Source organism: Periophthalmus magnuspinnatus, chromosome 2 (genome assembly GCF_009829125.3).
Source record: "Periophthalmus magnuspinnatus isolate fPerMag1 chromosome 2, fPerMag1.2.pri, whole genome shotgun sequence".
Taxonomy (NCBI): domain Eukaryota; kingdom Metazoa; phylum Chordata; class Actinopteri; order Gobiiformes; family Gobiidae; genus Periophthalmus; species Periophthalmus magnuspinnatus.
In genome coordinates this window covers 1,845,024-1,859,800 of record NC_047127.1, presented here as the reverse complement: position 1 = coordinate 1,859,800, position 14,777 = coordinate 1,845,024, and the positions used below count along the sequence as shown (strand labels likewise).

The 14,777-nt window shown below is 42.1% G+C and overlaps 2 protein-coding genes across 4 annotated transcripts; one reads left to right on the top strand and one right to left on the bottom strand.

Annotated features, from left to right (window-relative positions):
- The first annotated feature begins 1,275 nt into the window (after positions 1-1,275).
- Positions 1,276-12,559, top strand: dzip1 (DAZ interacting zinc finger protein 1). 3 transcript variants are annotated; one of them, XM_055227346.1, is made up of 19 exons: positions 1,282-1,369; positions 1,860-1,981; positions 2,127-2,720; positions 4,786-4,870; positions 4,956-5,059; positions 5,479-5,637; positions 5,713-5,847; positions 5,938-6,000; positions 6,085-6,213; positions 7,610-7,658; positions 7,751-7,801; positions 8,037-8,096; positions 8,396-8,571; positions 8,879-9,065; positions 9,136-9,307; positions 9,485-9,810; positions 9,884-10,005; positions 11,162-11,312; positions 12,083-12,558. In XM_055227346.1, the coding sequence occupies exons 2-19, from the start codon at positions 1,979-1,981 to the stop codon at positions 12,169-12,171; spliced, it is 2,655 nt and encodes an 884-aa protein (XP_055083321.1). In that variant the 5' UTR covers positions 1,282-1,369; positions 1,860-1,978; the 3' UTR covers positions 12,172-12,558. The 3 variants fall into 3 exon arrangements, with proteins under 3 accessions (XP_055083328.1, XP_055083321.1, XP_055083325.1); XM_055227353.1 differs by lacking the exon at positions 8,037-8,096 and having other exon boundaries at positions 1,276-1,369; positions 9,500-9,810; positions 12,083-12,559; XM_055227350.1 differs by lacking the exon at positions 8,037-8,096 and having other exon boundaries at positions 12,083-12,317.
- On the bottom strand, positions 12,435-14,587 carry LOC117382855 (claudin-10). Its single transcript, XM_033980097.2, has 5 exons — positions 14,349-14,587; positions 14,107-14,268; positions 13,066-13,147; positions 12,882-12,989; positions 12,435-12,812 (listed from the first exon to the last, which is right to left on the bottom strand). The coding sequence occupies exons 1-5, from the start codon at positions 14,578-14,580 to the stop codon at positions 12,626-12,628; spliced, it is 771 nt and encodes a 256-aa protein (XP_033835988.1). The 5' UTR covers positions 14,581-14,587; the 3' UTR covers positions 12,435-12,625.
- Between the last annotated feature and the right edge of the window lie 190 nt (positions 14,588-14,777).

Genomic DNA, 14,777 nt, shown 5'->3' with positions numbered 1-14,777 from the left:
TCCACCTTGTGATGTCATGAAGTGGTAGTTTTAACGGTTACATTTTACCTTTAGTTCAGTAGAAATGGGCAATTCCAGGGCTAAAATGATCCAAATGATTCAAGTGAAGGTGTGTGGAGGTTAAAAACACAACGGAGCACTTCCTGTATTACCACATGATGACATCACAGGGTGGAACAGAGAAGACCTCAGCCTAAATCTGCAGGGTTTGTGTGTTAAACATGTGTGAATGAAACAAAAAAACACAACTCCAGGTCTGTTTGTGATGAGGAAACAACATTAGAACACAGAAAATGGTGTAATATGAGCTCTTCAAGAACTCAAATGAAACCGGTACAATGACATTTATTGTTATATGTATTGATTTAAACCTCGAGTACAAATTCTGTATATGTTTGTAGGTGTGTGTAAGTACAAGTGGTGCACATCCTCCCCCCCGCTGAGCTGTGCATCCATTTAAAAAGAGACTCTGCCGCCTCCTGCAGCTCCTCTCCATCACATCAGAGGTAAGCAGCGTTTTCCCGGACATACAGAAAGGCCTGGGTGTTTTTTATAGATCCTAAGGAGGAGAGGAGAGGAGAGGGAGGGGAGTGATGGAACAGCTGCACGGAGGCACAAGCTCTGCTGCCACCTGCTGGACAAAAACAGCATCAACACAACAGTTATCCCAAATCACAGCACATTTTCTCACTCCCTGGGGCTAATTAATGTGTAAATATAGCCTGAATGAATACATAACATTGTATGACGTTTTATGCATGTTGGTTATTTAAAAAAAAAAAAAAAAGATTAGTCTGAAAGATTATGAAAAGGCATGCTACTCTAATTCAGTTCTAATTCTCCAACAAACTCCATGTTATTTGTATTTTGCATGAGTGAGATCGCCTCTTCTTTACGCGGTTTAAGTGTGAAGAACTGCCTACCCGTTGTTTGGGACACCCCCTTTTCAAAGCCCCACAATCTGATCCCTTCCCCCTTTATCCTGCAAAAGACACGAGCGCCCTACAACAACACCGGAAGTAGAAACGGTTCTATCAGAAAATAAAAGCCGTAAGAGATTTTACATTTTAAACGAGTATTTCCTACCAATAATTAGCATTTTACATGATCTATATAACTTAAAAATGAACTCACATGATGTAAAATAGTTGGATTTGTAAAGTTTTTTAAAATACAACCGTTATTTTCTCGGAGCCATTTTATTTTGAAGTCATTAACCGGATGTGTACGTACCGGTTACGTGCCCTTGACGCACGGGGTTCTTTTGAGCACGTATTTAGGAATGTGGAGACCTGCGACGTCACCCTCAAACCGCCCGGGGTTGTGTTTTAAGAAAAAACTTTTTAAAACTATAAACACAACATTTCAGGTAGGTTTTATAGCAACTTCCAAACCTATATAATACATTTAAAGTGAAACATATATGATTTTTAATGTAAATTCGTGGTTAGTGTAGTTTTTTTTTAAAGATTCTTATGTTTAGAGGTAACACTGTGCAGATGTCCGTTAGCTAGCTGCTGCTGCTGTGTCAGTTAAAACGCGTTAAATGGAAATAAAAGACAAAAAACCGAGGATGCTAACTGTGGATTATGTTTGTTAGATGTAAAAATGTGCTTACTTTTAATTTAAGAGGGTTAAAACAGGTCTGGACATGTTTTTTTCACGTTTGACTAAAGAACGTCTCAAGTTAAACCTTTGTTGTAGCTAACAGCGCGGTGTTTCTGTAGTTTTCTTGTGTTTGTTTGTTTTAATCACTGTCTTAAAGGTTTCCCAAATCCCTGTTGGACTCTGTATTTCAGCCACAGTGTGTTAAACGTGTCCTAATGTTCCCTCATGTTTTGGTAACGTCGTCTCCCCAGGGACGCCGTGTGTCTCCATGGTAACGGCGGCGTTGTGAGCGGCAGGGGGCGGGGCCGGACAGAGACGAGGCTGCTCTGTGTGTCCTGGAGTGTGTACAGGCGTGAAACATCAGCTGAAGATGGTAAGGAAAGCGCTGCTGTGTGTGGACACCGGTGGGTTAGGGAGATAGAGGCTGCAGTGGTGGAATCTGGCTGTGTTCTTTTGTGTTTTTGCTCACTAATCCTCCAGCTTGGATGTGTAATTAGCGGTTTGCTTTTTCGTTTCAGCCATTTCAAGGTGGCTTTTATTACCCATACAACCGTGACAACCAAGGGGCCCACTCCTCCGCCGGGATTCCTTCTCTTCTTAACTCTCCCTTCAGCCAGTCGTCTATAAATGGTCATTGTGCTCCAGGTATGACTCCTTCCAGTGGCATCTCCACGGCTCCGCTCTTCAGGTTCCAGCCCCGGCGAGAGAGCGTGGACTGGAGGCGAATGAACGCCGTGGACATCGACGCGGTGGTCAGTCAGATGGATGTGGGGGTTCTTCAGGAGTATATCACCACGGTAACGTACTGCAGCCTGGACGGCGAGCGCTGTCCCCGGTGTCAGAGTCCCGTAGACCCCGCTCTCGTCAAGCTTCTGCGGCTGGCTCAGCTCACTGTTGAGTACCTGCTGCACTGTCAGGAGTTATTGACAGCGGAAATGCACATGATGGAGGAGAGGCTAGAGGCCGCTGGTAAGGACCGGGTACAGCTGCAGGCTCAGCTAAAGGAGAAGGACGAGCAGATAAAGACGCTGAACGAAGAACTGAAACAGAGGAGGAAGGTTATTCGTACGCAGCAGAGGATTCTCGCGCCAAGCATCATCAACAGCCATAAGGTATTTTTTTATTGTTGTATTTATTTTATTATTTTTTATTTATTGTTCATGCCATTTCATTTTATTGCCATCAGTTGAAAGAGTCAAAAACAAAACAATCAGACAATTACCATAAATACAACTGTTATGTGGCTTGACTTTATTAGCCTGAATAAAAAGGAACAGGAAGAAGAAACATTTTATAAACCCTGCTCCTTTCACAGATCATCAAAGTAAACATTTCTTTCATAATCATTCCCCAAACCAATCAAGTCCCCAATGAGCCACGTGCACGTTTACCACAGCCTCTTGTGGTTTACATTTCATTCACTTCAATATTTTCCTTAGTCACATCGTCCATAATCCATCTTTATTTTGTCCTTGTAAATTTTTTTTATTTTTAAACTATATACCAAAGTTTAAAGGATTCTTTTTTTTGGTTTTTTTCTTACACAAATTTATAAATAAACTCCTAAATGGGCAACAGCTAACAAACACTACATGAACATTAACAGGCAACAAAACATCACAATGACATTCACAAACATCACACTGACATGAACAACTATCACTTAAGAATTACCAGATGACTCCTCTTAACATCTAAAGACACTTGATCGTGGCAGATTTGATGTCTGGGTTTTGTGCAATACCTAAATCCTAAATACAATTAGGGGAAAAACATGCTTTGGACATAATTAAACGAGGGTTCTTAAAAGAGGACAGATAACATTAAGGTCATTGCATAAGAGGTATCTGTTTAATACACTCACAACCTGAACTCATTTACATTTTGTGTAGCTCCTCCCCCCCACGACTCTGTCGTTGTTCTATTGATCTATTCACAGCTTCCTTTGTGCTGCGTGGGACCAAAATGTCACAAAGATATTCCAAAGCACAGCCTCGTTTCCACAGGGCTTAAGTCTGAACAAATACAGTGTTATTATGTGTTAGAATCATGGGTGTTTATTTAAGTTTACATATGTAACATTTATGAGACACGTTCTTGTTTTGTTGTTGGCTTGGCTTTAATAAGATGAACTTGAGGTAAAGGATTAAAAGGGCAGAGCAGGTGGCATCATTAGGTTACAGATATTTGTAAAATCCACTTACAAACACCTTTAAGGCTTTTATGTGTTATCGTAGTTTAGGTTTAAATTCACCAGCTTCATTATGATATAACAATCCCTGCTGTTATCTCGATGTACACAGTGACATTTAACCTCGCCAAGCAGTTACCAGGGCAACTTATGCAGTGTGTCTTGACTGCATGTGGTTGCTAGGTGTGTGCTAGCAGCTCCACTAACACAAGTGGCTCAATAATTGATAGAGAAGCCATGTGTCCTCTTCAGACCTGCAGCGTTTGCCCTCTGTAAATATGTTGGCTCTACTTTCACCTCCAAGAGCTCGCGGTGTGTGTCATTTATGTTAGAGTCAGGTTCCTCAATTTGAAGCAGTTGTTTATACTTAAATCCTCTCCATATGGTGCCACGAGGTCTCAGTGTCAGCGCGATTAACAATGAATGAAGTCACCGTGTCGTGAGCTGTGGAGTTAAATGTAGCGTATGAGTGTGTGTGTTTATGTCAGAGTGTGTTTATGTCAGGAGAGAGTGTGTGTATGCGTGTGTATATGTAGAGTGTGCATGTGAGAGTGTGTGTGTATGTTTATGAAGAGTGTGTGAGTGTGTGTGTTTGTGGAGAGTGCGTGTATTTATGGAGAGCATGTGAGTGTGTGTCTGTATTTATAGAGAGTGTGTGTGTGTTTGTGTGTGAGAGAGAGAGAGTGTGTGTATTTATAGAGAGTGTGTATGTATTTACAGAGAGTGTGTGTGTGTGTGTATGTGTGTGGGGGTGTGTGTGTGTGTGTGTCTCATCTCCGGCCTCAGGGAGCAGAGCAGCATCACTTGTGCGGTCCGCAGTTTAGACCTGACACCTTCAATAACCCCAGACACAGAGTTAGATTTCCTTTCTTCTGTAAAATAGATATTTATTGATTTCATGTTTGTGGAGACTTCACTCGGCCTTTTGTGTTTTTAACAGCATAATATTAATGCACTTATTTTTCTTGTTTTTTTTTTTTTTCTAGTGTCTACATTGTGAAAAATCATTCCTAAATGCAACTTTTCTGCAAAATCATATGCAGAGACGTCACCCAGAGGAGTATGATGCCAGTGAGTGACATAAATGCTTCCTGTTAAAGTCCCGTCTGTCTGTTATACTGTTATTGTGATAATTATACTTGTGTTTCTTTGTCAGACACTGAAAGGAAGTCCGAGATGGACAGCCTCAAATCAGAGATCACAGCTTTAAAGGAGCAGATTGTTCAGCAGCAGACGGCCCTACAAAACAAAATAGCACAGGTACAAGTTAATTCCAGCTCCCGTATTTAAACCCAATTATTTAAAGGTGAATCTCATTAGTTCAATCGTTACTTGATTTTGGAGTTTGGTTTTTAAATGTCTCCTTAGAACTTAGAACTTAAAACTTGAGGGAACCGGGCTTTTGCTGTAGCTGGTCCCAGGCTCCTGAACAGTCTACCTCTGTGTATTAGAGCAGCCCAGTCTTTAAATATGTTTAAATCTTTGTTGAAAACTCATTTGTTTGCACTGGCTTTGAACACGAGCTGAGCAGGACACTTGTATTGTATTGTTTTATTGTGTAATTACATGTTTTGTTTTATTATATTGCTATTTATATGGTCTTTCTGCAGCACTTTTAGCAGCTGTGGGTGTTTTTAAATGTGCTTAATAAATAAATTTGACTTGACTTTGTGTTCCAGGAGAAAGAGCAGGAGTCTTTACATAGAGACCTCATCAGAGAGCTGGATCGGTTCAAGGCGGAGGAGATGGCTCGCATGGACCAAAAGATCGAGGGCTGTAGAGACGGGATTCGACGAGAGATGGAATTTCTATATACTCGTAACATCCAAGCCCTTAACGTACGCAGAGTTTGATCTGACTTTTATGTCTATGTGTAATGCCAATGTCATAAGTTATTAATTTTTCTAATGAAGGACGTGAATCAGCAGCAGTCCACCAGACCAGGGAAGTCCAGCCCCGTTCAAATGGAGCCAGAAAAAGACTTGGACAACTATAATGAAATGCAGAAACATGCCATACATAAACTTGAACAGCAGCTCAAGAAGCAGGTGACTGTGGCTTATGCTAAATGCACAAAATGTACACAAATTAAAATAAAGATTAAATACTCTTATACCGTTAAAAATCTTGTGTTTTAGGACAAAAAGTTCGAGTCTAGATTGCAGAATATGAAAGATCAGCACGAATCAGAGAAAAACCAGGTAAGTTTTTACTTTTTTTGAGTTTTATTTCTTTTCTTCTGAGATGCGTAACAACATCATAATCTGTCTCTCTCTATGGGTCAGTTACTGAACGAGTTAAACAGAATGCAGATCACGGTGTCAGAGCAACAAGAACACAGTCAGAGGCTCAGGCAGGACCTGGGCCGAAAGCTCCAGGAGAAAGAACACATCATCAAGAGCCAGAAGGAGCAGGTGAGGGTTTTTTATTGTGTATTGGAATAGGGTCAAATATAACAAACATAGATAAACAGTTGAGTAATCTAATGCAGGTGTCAGTGTTTACAGCCTGGGCTAATCTGCAACACCAGAAGGGCTTTAAAACTGTTCAAATGTCAGTAAAAGCAGTGGGATTATACAAACTCATACACAGCTCTGCAGTCCCCTGTGCGTTGGGTCGTGTGGCTCGTGTGGACCTTGGTTTTTTTTGGTCCCCCTGTGCTGTGGCTCATGTGGACCTTGTTTTTATTTGTACCCCTGTGCTGTGGCTCGTGTGGACCTAGTGCTGTGTCCCCTGTGCTGTGGCTCGTGTGGACCTAGTGCTGTGTCCCCTGTGCTGTGGCTCATGTGGACCTTGTTTTTATTTGTACCCCTGTGCTGTGGCTTGTGTGGACCTAGTGCTGTGTCCCCTGTGCTGTGTCCCCTGTGCTGTGGCTCGTGTGGACCTAGTGCTGTGTCCCCTGTGCTGTGGCTCATGTGGACCTAGTGCTGTGTCCCCTGTGCTGTGGCTCATGTGGACCTTGTTTTTATTTGTCCCCCTGTGCTGTGGCTCGTGTGGACCTAGTGCTGTGTCCCCTGTGCTGTGTCCCCTGTGCTGTGTCCCCTGTGCTGTGTCCCCTGTGCTGTGTCCCCTGTGCTATGGCTCGTGTGGACCTAGTGCTGTGTCCCCTGTGCTGTGGCTCGTGTGGACCTTGTTTTTATTTGTCCCCCTGTGCTGTGGCTCATGTGGACCTTGTTTTTATTTGTCCCCCTGTGCTGTGGCTCGTGTGGACATAGTGCTGTGTCCCCTGTGCTGTGGCTCATGTGGACCTAGTGCTGTGTCCCCTGTGCTGTGTCCCCTGTGCTGTGGCTCATGTGGACCTTGTTTTTATTTGTCCCCCTGTGCTGTGGCTCGTGTGGACCTAGTGCTGTGTCCCCTGTGCTGTGGCTCGTGTGGACCTAGTGCTGTGTCCCCTGTGCTGTGGCTCGTGTGGACATAGTGCTGTGTCCCCTGTGCTGTGGCTCATGTGGACCTAGTGCTGTGTCCCCTGTGCTGTGTCCCCTGTGCTGTGGCTCATGTGGACCTTGTGTTTATTTGTCCCCCTGTGCTGTGGCTCGTGTGGACCTAGTGCTGTGTCCCCTGTGCTGTGGCTCGTGTGGACCTAGTGCTGTGTCCCCTGTGCTGTGGCTCGTGTGGACATAGTGCTGTGCCTCGTATGGGCCGTGTGCACTTACACTATCACAGCCGTTAATGGCGTCAGGAAACACAGCGCAGGGTCAGGCCTTGTTCAGGATTTCCTTTATTAGCGGCGTTCACTGTGTAAAAAGCTCATACTGTACATGTGACAGAGGTGATGTCATCTCAGTGAGTGTGTGCTTTGTTTTTTTACAGATTAAGAAGATGGCATCCAGCCCACCAGCCAGAGTGGTAGAAACACAAGGTACAAATATATACAAGTTTATTTTTGTTTAGTTTGTGTTTACTTTCAAATAAATGCAAATAAAATAAATACAAAACATCTTATTTTTTCAGTTCTTCAGATGTCTGCAGCACCAGAGCTGAAACAAAAGAGAGTTGTTCTTGGTAAGTCACATATATACACACACACACATATACACACACATATACACACACATACACACTCACATACAGTCACAGTTAATGTTTGTTACAAGGACAGAGCGTGTTTTCCTTCCTAAAAATCCACATTCACATCATTATGTTTATGAATGATAATCACATTAGGTCTAGCTCGCTCACGGTCTCGCTTCATCCGTCTGACAAATATAATGACCTCTGACCTGTGCTGTCCACAAAGACGAGCCCCCCCCTGCTCTAATGCTGGATCCTATACAGGAGCTGTCAGAAGAGGACAGAGGTAACAGAGATGCCCGAGCGCATGTCCTCTGCATGACTGCATCTGTCCTTAAAGGTCATTTCATCAGTTTGGTCTTAAAACGTCTTAAATCACCTTCATTAACATGCCTCACTGCACTCGGATCATAGTGAAGTGTGCAGTGTCTGTAGAGTGACATCTTGCATGGAGCCGTTCTCATCTGGCTTCCACACAGAACCTTAAGTCTCTTCATTTGTCTTGGCACGCAGCTCATGGATCCTGCTGCTTTATATTTCACTATCACACTGTAAACACACTGACGCCGCTCTGTTACTGTCCAGAGTCCAGCAGTGTTTCTGAAGCAAAGCCAGTGGAGAAAAGACCAGAGCCAGCACCAGAGAAGAAGCAGAGGACGACCATCAACGCTCTGAGAAGAAACCCCGACCTCAGGAGAGAGATGAGGCCTGAGCTGGAGACGTCGGTCATGAGGAAGCTCCAGAGCTACGGAGTCAAAGCTGTGAGGACATGTGTTCATATATACAAACACACGCACACATAAATATACTTACACTACACACTCACACATATATACAGGCACAGATTCGCCAGCCAAATGTGGTCAATACAGCCACAAATGTACAAAAATAGACTTTAATAAACCAAATGCGTGTGGTGCCATCTGCTGGAGAACAGGAGGCATTACAGATACAAGCGTAATACTTTTGTTTGAAACGTGACCTTTGGCTTTCATAATATTTTAGTTTTTTTATTTTTGATGTTTTTTGTTTGTGTTTTAGCTTTAATGTTTCATCTGTTTCTCTCAGAATCGAACTGGACTCAAGACCAAAGAGATGGAGTCTATACTTGTCAAGGTGCAGGCGGAGCGGCAGAGGACATCCAAAGACCTGCCCGATTACTGGTCTTATCGCCAGGAAGTTAGCGATAATCTGGACAACAAGCTGGGACGTCCAAAGAAGAGCCAGGACCACAGAAACAAACAGCCGCTGCAAGGTATTAAAAATCACTTACGTTTTCGTGACTTCGAGCGTGGGCCAGATGTAATGAGCTTGTGTTGTCGTAGTGTTGCAGATTTACCCTCGGTCCAACAGCCTGCCGTCCAAAGCAGCAACTGTGACGTCGGTATCTTCAGAGAGGGTCTCCAAAACCCCCCAGCCCATCCCGAGATCCAAGTCTATACCATCACCAAAAACCTCCACACCCAAAGACAAACCCCCGAGGAGATACCCTTCCATGTAAAGACCCTTGACATAAAATAAATCATAGTTTGGTCAACAGGTTTTGATTTTTAATTACATATATAACACTGTGGATTTGTACTACCTCAGGAAAAAGTGATGTAAATAGAACATTTCTGACAGGGTTTCATACACTGGCTCCTTATTTTGAACCATGTTTGTGTAACTCTCAAGGACCCCTCCTTTCAGCTCAGACGAGGACTCTGAAGAAGAAGACACAGACGCCGAGGAAGAGCGTCAGTTGGACCAGAGGAATAAACCCAGTCTGGTCCAGAGCAGAACCACTCCGGTTCTGACCAAGCAGGCCTCGGTCACCTCGGTCAGCAGCCTGCCGTCCAGAGGGAAGACCACAGAAGTGACCAAAACAACGCTGACGAAGATGAAGATGGACAGTGACGACGAGGAGACGTGGTCCGACGTCAGCGAGCTCCAAGAGATCGATCCTAAACAGAGCTTCAAAGACCAGAATGGGAACGTGGAGAGGAAGAGCTTTGGGAAAGGTAAAGCAAACTGTTATTTTCAAAAGGAATTAATAAGAAATATATGATTTAATCTTTATTTTTGCTTTTTCAGAAAACAAAATCAGTGAAATGGGCAAAAAAATTGAAAAACAGTTTACAGATAGATTGGGCAAGAAACCAGCAGGGGGCGTTAGCATTTTGCCTGAGAGGAAAGACGAAGTCCAAGAACTCTCAGTAAGGATTTGATCTTTAAGTAAATTATTAAATGTAATGTTTAAAGGTCCTATATTATGCAAAATTGTTCTAATGCAGCTCCCTCCTCAAAAACAGACCTGGAGTTTTTTGTTTCATTCACACGTTTCACTTTATTATTAGTCTGTTACGTCTGCAAAGCTCAAGACAAGGCAAGTTTATTTGTACAGCACAATTCGTACACAAGGTAATTCAAAGTGCTTTACAGAATAAGAAGGATATTAAAATCACACAAATCAAAACATAAATAATCACAAATAATCATCATAAAATTAGCATTAAAAGAGAAGAGGCAGAATAAAAATCTTTCATCACAGCAGATAAACAGAACCGTTTGAGTCTGGATTTAAACATTGTCAAAGTCGAGGTCTGTCTCACATCTTCAGGAAGAATGTTCCAGAATTTAGCTGCATAAAACTGAAACGCCGATTCCCCATGTTTAGTCCTGACTCTGGCACCAGCAGGAGGCCGGTCCCTGAAGTCCTCAGTGTGTGAGATGGTTCATGTGGCACTAACATGTCGGAGATGTACTTTGGACCTACGCCATGGATTTTTGACATGTTCTTTAGGTGGTAAAAAGCTGCAGATGTGATTGATTTGATGTGGCTGTTAAAGTTCAAGTCTGAGTCCATTATTCTTCTGAGATTTCTGGCCTGATTTGAAGGTTTTAGAGAGAGAGACTGGAGGTGATGCTGACACTTTTTCTATGTTTCTGTGGGCCAAAGCTCAAAATGCTCTGTTCCACCTTGTGATGTCATGAAGTGGTAGTTTTCAAGTTAACAGCTCCTTTTACCTTTAGTTCAGTAGAAATGCGCAATTGTAGGACTGAAATGATCCAAATGATTCTAGTGAAGGTGTGTGGAGTTTAAAAACACAGTGGAGCACTTCCTGTATCACCACATGATGACATCACAAGGTGGAACAGAGTGTTTTCAGTTTGAGAGAAGAACTCAGACTAAATTTGCAGGTTTGTTTGTGTGTTAAAAATGTGTGAATGAAATAAAACACAACTCCAGGTCTGTCTGTGATGATGAAACTACATTAGAACAGATCAGAGAATAACATAATATGGGCCCTTTAAATTGTATTCATATAAATACTGAATATTCATCATGATTAATGTTAATGTTTGTGGCAGTGCACAGATCTAGAAGAGAGCAATGAATGGTCCTCATCTGTGGAAGACAAAGTGTCCAAACCCGTCCATGGCTCTGCAGCTCTGAGGAAGAGCCTGGACTCAGCCAGCACCAGTGTGTGGGGGACGTCCACCGGGAAGGGACCCAAGTCCAGTCAGTAATCCTCAGAGTGTCTACTGAACATAGACTGTATAAAGAAGTGGACTAAGTGAACGTGACGGCACCCACAGCGTTCAGCTCCAGTCAAATGAAGTCAAAACCTGTTGCTAATGCAGGAGCGACCTCGGGGAAAGAAGGACCTGATTTGTCTGTTATTAATGTTCATATCTTGATTTACAGAAACAATAGTGAAATAAAAACCCCAGGATCATGTAGAGGGTTAATACGAACATTTAAGACCAAAATGAGCAGAGACAGAGAGAGGGGACAGTTTTTCAAAAAACAAAAAAAAAAACCAACTCAAAATAACAAAAAATAAGAAAATTTTAAAAATACCTCCAAAATAACAAAAAAATAATAATAAAAATAACTTAAAAAGAAACTCAAAATAACTAAAAGAATAATAATAAAAAAGCTCAAAATAACTAAAAAATAAATACAAATAAATAAACTTAAAAAATAAACTCAAAATAACAAAAAAAACATGAACCCCAGCATCATGTAGAGGGTTTAATACATTTAAGACCAAAATGAGTCGACAGCAACAGGTAAAGAGAGAGGACACAGTTTTTCAATAGAAAGTGAATTGGAGCCAGAGTCGATGGAGCAGGAAGCGCGCACACAATCACTTCCTGTCTGGAACATGTTAGCTTTGTCCATTTATATATACAGTCTATGCTACGTACCCAAATATGTATGAATATAATACAAACATCTGATTTACTGTGAATTGTAACATACTAACTTTGACTTTTATTTTGAAGGTTTGACTGAAGCGAGTACAGGAAGCACTTTGAAGAGCACCATTTACTCCATTAGCGACGCCAGTGACGATGATTTTAGCAATAATTAAATAGAAAATATCACGTAGGCCATATGCAAACCTGTAAACCTGTAAACCTCAGCCATCTCCGGACACACCTCGACACAAGCCAAATGCACACTAGATATTACAAAAAGGGATTTAAACTGTTCAAAATGTCTTCATGAAATAAGCAAGTCCCGCAGTAACATATTATGACTTTTATTATGACTAGAATGCACTGTTTTTACTTAGAAATACTTTGTGCCAATGCATTTGCCTATGAACTGATCAGATGCGCTTGTTTTTTAGTAAACACACATTTATTATTACATTACGTGTTTTGTACAACATATTTTATAAGATTTGAACAAAAAAATAATTGTAATTTTTGTATAGAAAGTATTTATACAAAACAATAAAACATTTTCAAAGAGTTCCTCAGAGTCATTATGCTTGTTTATATATTTTTGTACAATTCACTTTTTTGGTGTCAAACTAAAACTCAGACAAAAGTATCCCTGTTGTATGTCACGATGGTTTTTGCAGATCTGGTTCCTCTCGTGGCTCGGCTCTTTCTCCCTTCGTAGAACAGAGGTGGGACCAGGGTGACTCTGGAGGCCGGGGCCATGTACGTGCGTCTGCTGCGGTTGGTCGTGTTCATCCCGTAGTATCTGCGCCGGTCTGTGGAGCTGCGAATCATGTCAAATGGTCAGGATCTGTATCGTGTTAGTATCAGATGTTGAAGTTTTATGTTTTACTTTGATGGCAGGCCTTCTTTTGCAGAGAAGTATCCTTGCACTGCTCCTCCACAGATGAGCAAAATGGAGCCGCCCCATCCCACGAAAACAGCAGCGCCGAGCTCAAATCTAGATGTTTATACACATATTTTTTTTATAGTTGTGCTTCGTATTTTCTGTAAAACATACTTAAATATTCACTTACTTTTGTGCCCTGAAATTTGGATCCACAAACTCGCTAATAACTCTATGAGCCCACCAGGAATAAGTTATCATCCCACAGAATCCTGCAGGAAAACACAATGTTCACTATAACGATCATTAAAGGGGACGTATTACTTTATGTTCTGATCTGTTCTAATGTTGTTTCCTCGTCACAAACAGACCTGGACAAACAGTTTTTTGTTTCATTCACACATGTTTAACACAAACAAACCTGCATATTTAGGCTGAGTTCTTCTCTCAATCTGAAAACACTCTGTTCCAACTTGTGATGTCATCATGTGGTGATACAGGAAGTGCTCCACTGTGTTTTTAAACTCCACACACCTTCATTTTTAGAATCATTTGGATCATTTCAGCTTCTGGAATTGCCACTTATCTCAACTAAACAAAAGGTAAAGAGCTGTTAACTTGGGGGGAAAAAAAACTACCACTTGATGACATCACAAGGTGGAACAGAGCGTTCTGAGCTTTGGAAATATAACAGACTGATAATAAAGTGTGATTCTAACATGTGTGAATGAAACAAAACACAACTCCAGGTCTGTTTTTGAGGAGGAAACGGCATTAGACCGTGACTTAAAGCTCACAGGAGTCAAGTTTTGTGTCATATTGGACCTTTTAAACATGCTCTGTTCCACCTTGTGATGTCATGAAGTGGTAGTTTTCAAGTTAACAGCTCCTTTTTACCTTTGGATCAGTTCAGCCCTGGAATTGCCAATCTCTACTGAACTAAATGATTCTAGAAATGAAGGTGTGTGGAGTTAGAAAAACACAGTGGAGCACTTCCTGTATCACCACACGATGACATCACAAGGTGGAACGGAGTGTTTTGAGAGAAGAACTCCGCCTAAATATGCAGCGTTTGTGCGTTAAACATGTGTGAATGACGCAAAACACAACTCCAGGTCTGTTTGTGACGAGATAACAACATTTTAACACGGCTAAACGCTCATCAGAATCAATTTTGTGTAATTTAAGACCTTTAACTGTTACATTTATTTGTTAATATTATAATTTCTACCTGATGCTAAGTAGGTGAGCGCTCCAGCAAAGGTGACTCTCGCGTTAATGACCTCTGACCCTCCTATTTTAGTGCATTTCATCCCAATGAGAGTGAGAACGCCCCCGAAGAACCCTGTAATGACCGCGCACACGGCCAGGGCTCGGAGTGCGTGTAAGTACGCTGAGAAAAACACACACACACACGTTTATAACAGAAATTCAATCTCGTAATGTTATATTTCTATATTTACAGAGTCTTACCAGGCAGAGCCAACATGGAGGGGTAATCCTTGCAGTCCGAGACCCCGGTGGTATCAGACACACAGTCCCTCCACAGGTTTGAGTAGTAGTTGGCTGTGGTCAGGACGATGCTTCCCACTTCAGAGAAATTCCAGTACTCTGTCGGGAGAGTGGAGCTGACCAGTATCCAACCGCACAAACAGCTCACAAAACACCCAATTTCCACATACATAACCACCGTCCGGTACTGCATGGCGAACCTCAGCTGTGAGCGACTCCACTGAGACGCTTCCCTCACAAAACACTGTGGACGTTTGGCCGGTTCTTATCTGTTAGATGCTTCTGCTCCGTAAGCACCTTCTCGTTCCCAGGTCTCAGAAATACTCAGAAAGTTTACATCATATGTTTTAAACCGGCTTTAGTTCATATTCTTTCCATTTTTGGTACCTG